Below are 8,460 nucleotides of genomic sequence, written 5' to 3'. Positions count from 1 at the left end.
GCCGCACGGAGAGAGTAAGAGAGAGATTGGGTGAAGCTCACCTCGGTGTTGGTGGCAGACGCGGTCGCCGTCGCTCCTCGTGTGTGCATCTCCCCAATCCGCGCCCCTGGCCTTGACCGCCGCGCCCGCTGCCTGCCGAGCCTGCCGCGCCCGCGGCCCGCCGAGCCTGCTGCGCCATCTGTGGCGCTCACCGACGCTAGCCGTCGCCGTGCATCAGTAAGGCACCATCGAGACGCTCAATTTCGCCTTTTCCTCTAGAAGACCCAGCCGCTGCCATGGGGCCCAAGTGACGGAGATGGTCGGCTGTGAGGACGAAGGAGGGAGGAGGGAGGGGGCCGACAACGCGGGGAGGAGAGGAGGCGGCCTAGGCGAGCCAGGAGAAGAGGGGCGGCGACATGGGATAGGATGGAGCGAGCGGGGAGGAGAACGAGGCGGAGTGGGCGCAGGGCTGGCGGCTAGGGTTTTGACGCGCGGGCGGAGGGGATTGGCAAAGAAATCCCTCGGGGACATGAACAAAGTTCACCCAGCTAAGGAGCGTGCGAGACGAGCCCACTAGTCATTGGCCAACGAAAACAACCGTGAGGTGAAAATCGAGTTTAACCGTTCTGAAGATCTAACGGCTTAGACGTGTCCGAGAGCCAGATCCGACGGCCCACGAAGGCCCAATCGGGGGAGCCTTCCGGAGGGGAGTTGGCTAGCCTCTTTTATTACCTTTTAAATGTGCAAAAAAGAAAAAACAAACTCAGGCAGAAGGCTGAACGCACAGAACGCAACCCAATGTCAGCCCACATTGCGAAGCCCACAACGCACGCACACTGAGATGAGATCCAGCCGCTCCCTTTCCATAAATATGATTTTTCACGTAGTGCCCTAAAATCAACCTCCCCCCGGCCTTCCTTTCTCTTCCACGAACCCCGGCTCTTCCCTCGTCCACCGCCGCCGCCGCCGCCGCCGCCGCCATGGACCCCAAACTCCTCTCTACGCAGGAGGAACCATCCAACGAGAGAAAGAAGGATAAAAAGAGCAAGAAGAAGGAGAAGAAGCCGAAGTCAGCGGCCGAGGCCGAGGCCGAGGAGGTAGCGGCGGAACAGGAGGAACTATCCAACAAGAGAAAGAAGGATAAAAAGAGCAAGGACAAGAAGCGGAAGCTAGCGGCAGAGGCCGAGGAGGCAGCGGCGGAAGAAGAGGCCAAGAGCAGCAAGAAGAGAGGGGTGGCCACAGAGGAACCGGACCAAGGAGGGGCCGTGGAGAAGAGCGTGGCGGTGACTGGGAAGGGGTTCGCGGACCCCAAGTATGCGCCGCTCAACTCCTTCGCCGCCGCGGCGCTGCCAACCCAGGTGCTCGACTGCTGCAAGGGGTTCGACCGGCCGTCACCCATCCAGGCGCTAGCCTGGCCGTATCTCCTCGATGGCCGCGATTTCATTGGCATCGCTGCCACCGGATCTGGTACTGTACAATTCTGCAATTTCTGCTCCTGTTTCGTTATCCTATCTCTTCACCGTGTTAATATGTTGCGTTCGTTGTAATTTCCCTATGCCAGGGAAGACTATTGCGTTTGGTGTGCCGGCGCTGATGCACGTCAGGAAGAAGCTGAGTGAAAAAGGCGCCAAGAAGGGGTTGCCGCGATGCCTCATGCTGGCTCCAACAAGGGAGCTTGCTCAGCAGGTAAACCTGTACCACATGTTCATTGTGCTGTCAATGTCATTTTCAATGTTTGGGTAGATGCTATTCATCTGCTGTGGCAGTAAATTAGAGCTACTGGCGTCAACAATAACGACACGTGATACAGCTAGCGTGTGATGCTCTGCGCATTTTCTATGTTTCTTCATTGAAGTGTTTCAGTTAAAGCTGTATCTTTGTGGCTTCCCTGATTTGGCATTGTTTTGGCATAATTATTTATGAGGATGACACTTACATTGTCAGTAGCATATTTTTTTTGGAGTTTTTTGTACACACTTTTACTTACCCCCACTGCCACTTTTTAAGAATCATTAATATTGAATGGTTGGTAGGAGCAGTGTTTCTGAAGTGCTTAAGGGCATGTACAATGGTGGCATATGGATACATATGCCCCATGCCAAAAAGTAATTTGAGGCATCTACATTTATTTTTTCTCCCCAATGCAAGCTACCACTAGTGGGCCTTATTAAGAAATAGAAAATAAAGACTCTAATACACATGCATCTCTACTTTTTACTCCAACCTTTTCAGCATTTGTCACCGGACCACACTTTTTCTCTTCAAGCACCCGCCTCCTGAAGAGGATCCCGCTTCCCTATCCGAACCTACTTTACGTCATATCCGATCCTACATGGCATGCGAGGCATCACCTTGAGGCTATGCATTGTACATGCCCTAAGCATGTGCCATTGTCAACTCTTATGTGCAGTTTTCCGTATCTATGATTTTCAGTTCTTTCCAATTTGACCCCACTTGCTATTCTATCTCTTGAATCTTATCTGAGCAGCTTAAAGGGAATGGCATAATCATGTTTTAACCTTTGTCTACCGTTTCACGGTCATAGATAGGCTTTGCTAACTGGGATATTGCCATATTCTTATCATAAGAACTTGTCTCTTTAGAATTAAATATACTGAAATGACTTAAGCTTTATTACTGTGTTAGATCGCAGATGTACTTACTGAAGCTGGTGCGCCATGCGGGATAAATTCAGTGTGCCTCTATGGTGGAACATCAAAAGGACCCCAAATATCTTCCCTTAAATCTGGAGTTGTAAGATAACACAAACTCGATTTTTTCTTGCTTACCCTACTGATTGTTTCATCATATCGTGATTTGAAGTTTTTCCTATCAAAGAGTTAGCCTTATGATTTTTTTCGTTGTCTGGCCTTCCATTCGCTTATTTTGTTACTGTTCTACCAGGAAATAGTCATAGGAACTCCTGGTCGTATGAAAGACCTCATTGAAATGGGTGTTTGTCGTCTTAACGAGGTTTCTTTTGTGGTAAGTTGACTGTATTTCTGTTAGTTCTTCTGTTATTTGTGGTTGTGATTTGCAAAATAATTTTTCTTATACGGACGTAACTTGAGCATCATCGTGTGATATTTTATGTTTGTTGTGGAGTTTGTGCTCTAGTATTCTTTTAGAAGGCTCATACCTGTTAACAGAAAGTATATTGCATTATATTTTGATCTTGAATACAGGACACACTTAGCAAGAAAAGTAAGTGCATGATTGGACTCCAGTAACATTGTAGCGTACGGTTGCTTGTTTTGTTGAACATTTGTACATGAAAACGTTCACGTGGTTTAATCAAATTTCCATACATGGATAGTTGAGTGATAGGTCATTGGTAAAATAACTATGTATGACATAAAATGCTTAAATTATTTCCATAGCTTTAACTTTCTTTTTCCCTAACCATATCATGCTGTTGTCACTGATCATAGTCTTAACAAATTGGTTTAGTTATTTACATAACTTGAACTTCCAGGTTTTCTCATACTCATAGCACCATGTGGGTGCCCAACTCATAATTCTGAAAAAAGAAATGTTGGTGGTAGAATGATAATAGTTATTTACATAATTCTTAATTCTTAACAAACTGATTTAGTTATTTACATAGCTTAAACTTCCAGGTTTGCTCATACTCTTTAAAACCACCTGGTTGCCCAATTCATAATTGTAAAAATACTGTTGGTGATACAACTCAAATTAGTATGAACAAAATAACTGAAGGCACTTTCCCTTCCTACACCCTTCTCTCTTTTGGATGTAATTAACCAGCAATGACTAGAATTAAACACAGGGTGGTCATGATGAAAAGTTTCATAATGAATCAGCATATGGCAGCAGTGCAGTCACCTGCAGCGTTTCTTGGGATTACTGCCAATATTATGCTTACCATTAGTTCATCCATCCTTGCATTAAATTTTGTCTCTATTGTTGAATTGAGTTTCACAAGTATCCCATTAAGACATGTTTGTATCTTGTAGGTTCTTGATGAAGCAGATCGGATGCTGGATATGGGTTTTGAACCTGAGGTCAGGGCGATTTTAAGCCAAACATCATCGGGTTAGTCTCTATCCCATGTGTGTTTGTATGTGTGGGCGGGTAGGGCCAGGAACTGCAGGGTCTGTTCTATCATTGATATTGTTAGTATTAACATTGTCACAATTATGTTTCTAGTCCAGGTTATGGATAATTGCATATTGGTAAGAAAGAGTAGTAGAAGCAAGTACAAGTTGACCATTAGCTGTAAAGTTGGTCATGCTTAAGAATGCCAACCAATAGACAGCTAGTAGGGTTGGTCTGTAACTCTATAAAAGGACCAAGAGTCCTCCTTGTAACACAAGGTTGCGCAGTATGGATATCTAATAAAGCTTCGTACTAAGTAGTGGCTCTTTTGTGTACGTGTGTATGAAGCACATCAAGACAGAATCCCATTTGTGAAATACGTCTCTTCAGAAACGGAGAGTCCTGGGTGAGAGCTAGTAGCTTCTAGCAGTTATCTTTCATACTATGTCAGTACTATCTGTTTGGTATTGAGCGCATGTATGCCAAAAAGTTGACATACATTGGCGCAAGAGGGATGACAAAATAACTAGAGATATGCACCTGCACCTGTGTTTTTTTGCTGGATATATAAGCTTGCTACCATTTTACCCTCGGCTGTAAACTTAAGCTGTCTATGAAGTTTAAGCATGCTGTGTTTAGTATGATGTAGAAATTGTGATGATTGTATTGTGTGGAAGCAATAGGTCGGTACTTTGACCTTCTACATGGACTGCATTCAAGAGTCAATGAATTGCCATGGCTATTCATACCGTTTACTGCTTATCAATGCCTATACTTTTGCAGCTTACTGATACCATTTTTTTCTCTGGATGTCTTTGTATCAATGGCCCTAAACTTTTCTTTTCTATATGATCCATAAATATACAATGTCTTAATGTAGTGCGTCAGATGGTTATGTTCAGTGCAACATGGCCTTTTGCTGTCCACCAGCTAGCTCAAGAGTTTATGGATCCGAATCCAATAAAGGTAATGTTTCTCTGTTTTCACCTTTCATGATACCTGATTGCTTTTTGCTGACCTTGTGACACCTTATCGTAGGTTGTTGTTGGATCGGAAGATCTCGCAGCTAATCATGATGTGATGCAAATTGTTGAAGTATTGGATGATAGAGCACGGGATTCAAGATTAGTTGCTTTGCTCGACAAGTATCATCGAGCACAGAGGTATATTGCTGTACAAATTTCACATGCTGCTGGTTGCGATTAGCAAGACTGATGAAAGCTGCAACAATTTAGAGAAGGTCATTAAATAGAAACATTGGTGGTCAGCTACTCAGCTTGAAATCATAGAACTATTTAGCCCACCTATCCCCCTCTCAGATTTCAAACTTAAGATTCCTAGTTTGACAAAGAAATGATTCCACGATTCGCATCAATCTATTGTTTGACCTTTCTTCCTGTACATTGCCATCATAGGTCTGGAGGCTAGCATATATCCCCACCCTTCTCCCCTTACATCTTGCAGGCAGTCAAGTACAATTGGCGGATCCATACTCCCCTGTTCTCTTATCTTCCCAATTTCTACTGCTTCCAAACATTGCTGTCCTAGTCTCCTCTCTAGCAATCTTTTCTTGTGGCTAACTTCTCAGAACAGCAGTATGCTATGACTCAGGATATATGCGATATTTAGTTTTAGTATTATTTGATAATCTGTCTGAGTATAATGATATTGCTTCACACAAACTTGAATTTTCAGTATATATAACACTTACCTGTAAGTCCTTTTTTGGGCCTGAACTGTTAATATGGGTCTGAGAAAATTGCACTTCCTGTGTTTGATGCAACAGCAACCGGGTTTTAGTTTTTGTGTTGTACAAGAAAGAAGCTGGGCGAGTAGAAGCAATGCTTAATAAAAGGTACCATTTTTTTTGTCAGCAAGTCAATACTTCTATTACATATTTCCTCTTCTTTAGTTTAATCTATATATGTTTATTCTGAAGGGGGTGGAAAGCTGTTTCTGTCCATGGAGACAAGGCTCAGCATGATAGAACAAAAGCCTTATCTTTATTTAAAGAAGGAAAATGTCCTTTAATGGTATGCTTATTCTCTGACTTTTCATGTACTCCTGAATAGTTCGCTTGTAGGCTAGCATTTAAACATGACCTCTTCCTTATTTTGCAATCTGAGGTTGAACCTTGAAGAAATCTTCTGTGGAGTTTTTTGATATCTTCAACTATTTATCAATGTCTTTCAAAAGATTAACCTTATGAACTTAACCAATATAATTATGAGAATTGCTTATCAAATATAATAACCGTTCTGGCGGTATGGCAGAATCACGATATTAAGTCTCAGCATTTTATCCTTTATTTTGGTTTTCATCCTATGATTTGTCAGCATGTTTGCTGGGACATGGATTTTCTGCGCCCAAGCGCAGATGGTGAAAATCAATGATTGTAGAAAATTCGTGAAGTTAAAAAAAATCTAGCATGATACTAGAGTGAATCATGTTTGCTCAAATTCTTTTGATTTTTTGTTAGTTTGTAGTCTACATTAAAAGAACAAGAAAGAGGAGTGCTTGGGCTCGTTTTCTTTCACAGCCCATAAGAATGTTAAGATTTTCATGAAAGTTAAAATGTGAACATAAAAATGAGACATAATCTATATATTAGAATGTTTTGGATGAATATATTTATGTTGGAAATAGGGTACCATTGGACATTATCCACTGCCCTTGTTTGTTATATAGTACTCCCTCCGTTCCATAATTCTTGTCGTGGTTTTAGTTCAATATATTACTTTTTATATGGCTTTCTTGTTTCACCAAGTCAGTGTTACTACATTGTAATTATTGCAGATTGCGACGGATGTGGCTTCACGAGGACTTGACATTCCTGATGTTGAAGTTGTCATCAATTATAGTTTTCCTTTGACCACGGAGGATTATGTACACAGGATTGGAAGGACAGGTCGTGCAGGCAAGAAAGGTGTTGCACATACATTCTTCACTCAAGCGGACAAGGTAACTTGAGATCATGTATAGACTAGAGACAGAGAAACCTTGAAAGTGTTATAAGTTACTCATGTATAGACTAGAGACGGAGAAACCTTGAAAGTGTTAAGTTACTCCTCATGTAATGTTGCTGTTTTAATCTCATATACAGGGACTTGCTGGTGAGCTTGTCAATGTTTTACGGGAGGCTGATCAGGTTGTTCCTCCAGCCCTTACGAAATTTGGCACACATGTGAAGAAAAAGGTTTGTGGCTAGCTGGAAACTTTACATCTCATATTTTCCTTTTAGAAGTTATATTTTAAGCATACGAAGAACACACATGGTATGGACAGATGCTTTGTCTGATAATACCATATATGGCCTCTGGTTTCAATAATACCATATGGTAAGTTGGTAAGATGTTTGCCGATATGGTTGATTGTCCACCTGGTACATCAGCATGCTTTGTCTGATATGTTTTTCATGGGGGAAATTGTATGTGAAATTATGGATGGGTTAATAACTAACTGAAATGTGATACTAATGCATAATTTTCATAATGTTGCATATTTTCTGATGTTAGTATATAAGATTCTTATATTACTAAAAGGTTCTGTTGGTTTTGTTATCTTTTACTGGCCTATCTGGGTTGAACTTTACGTCTGAATGCGTTCCAAGTAGTTTCTAATTTCTTTAATTTTCTATCATTAAAATTTGAATTGTGATTGTAAAATATCGAACACCTGGGAAAACTGTGAAAATCTCTCTTGATGTTGGAACATATCACCTGATGATCAAAAGTGCATTTGTAAGGTCATATCGTAAGCATTCATGATAAATTACTTCAAGGAGGCTGTATTGTTAAGCCTGTCTGTTCTAAGATTTGCTGCAGTGTTTTAAATTGAGGATGCAGTCTGTCATGAATGACCTTACATAATGTCTTAATTATTCTTGGGCAGGAATCAAAGATCTATGGTTCCCACTTCAAGGAAATCACAGCAGATGCTCCTAAATCAACAAAGATCACATTCGGTGATTCAGACGAGGAGTAACTAACTTACTTTGCTGGTGTTGGTCATACAACAGTAGAAAATTCATCCGATACCGTAGTATCATTTAGATTTAGGTCAATCCTTTACTTGTTTTCCTGAGGGTGGTTTCTATGTTCTTTTTGGAAGTGAAGAAAAAACAGTAAAGCTTGAAATGTACCAAAACAGTATCGGCAGCCTATTATGTCACAAGCTAGTGATTCCGTGGTGCACTTGTTTGTTTCCTTGGAATTGCTGCACTATTATCAGCATATAAATTTGTTCACGTGTCAGAAATATAATACTTAAGTAAAATCGTGAAGATCCATTCGCATTTCCACTTAACTTCATTATCAGTACTAAGGGCATCTCCAACGCTTCAAGTTTATTTCCACTCAATTACATCAGTACTACTAAGAGCATCTCCAATGACATACTGCAAATTGGAGGATAAACGATGTG

General features: G+C 41.6%; 1 protein-coding gene across 1 annotated transcript; it reads left to right on the top strand.

Annotated features, from left to right (window-relative positions):
* The first annotated feature begins 864 nt into the window (after positions 1–864).
* Positions 865–8,231, top strand: LOC125508399 (DEAD-box ATP-dependent RNA helicase 5). The gene is made up of 12 exons (XM_048673105.1): positions 865–1,446; positions 1,541–1,665; positions 2,626–2,733; positions 2,884–2,964; positions 3,957–4,035; positions 4,919–5,004; positions 5,077–5,201; positions 5,825–5,893; positions 5,978–6,071; positions 6,835–6,999; positions 7,142–7,234; positions 7,930–8,231. The coding sequence occupies exons 1-12, from the start codon at positions 960–962 to the stop codon at positions 8,020–8,022; spliced, it is 1,605 nt and encodes a 534-aa protein (XP_048529062.1). The 5' UTR covers positions 865–959; the 3' UTR covers positions 8,023–8,231.
* Positions 8,232–8,460: the final 229 nt, after the last annotated feature.

This window comes from Triticum urartu, chromosome 5 (genome assembly GCF_003073215.2).
Source record: "Triticum urartu cultivar G1812 chromosome 5, Tu2.1, whole genome shotgun sequence".
NCBI lineage: Eukaryota > Viridiplantae > Streptophyta > Magnoliopsida > Poales > Poaceae > Triticum > Triticum urartu.
The sequence above is the reverse complement of the archived record's forward strand: the minus strand, read 5'-3'. Positions and strand labels throughout refer to the sequence as shown.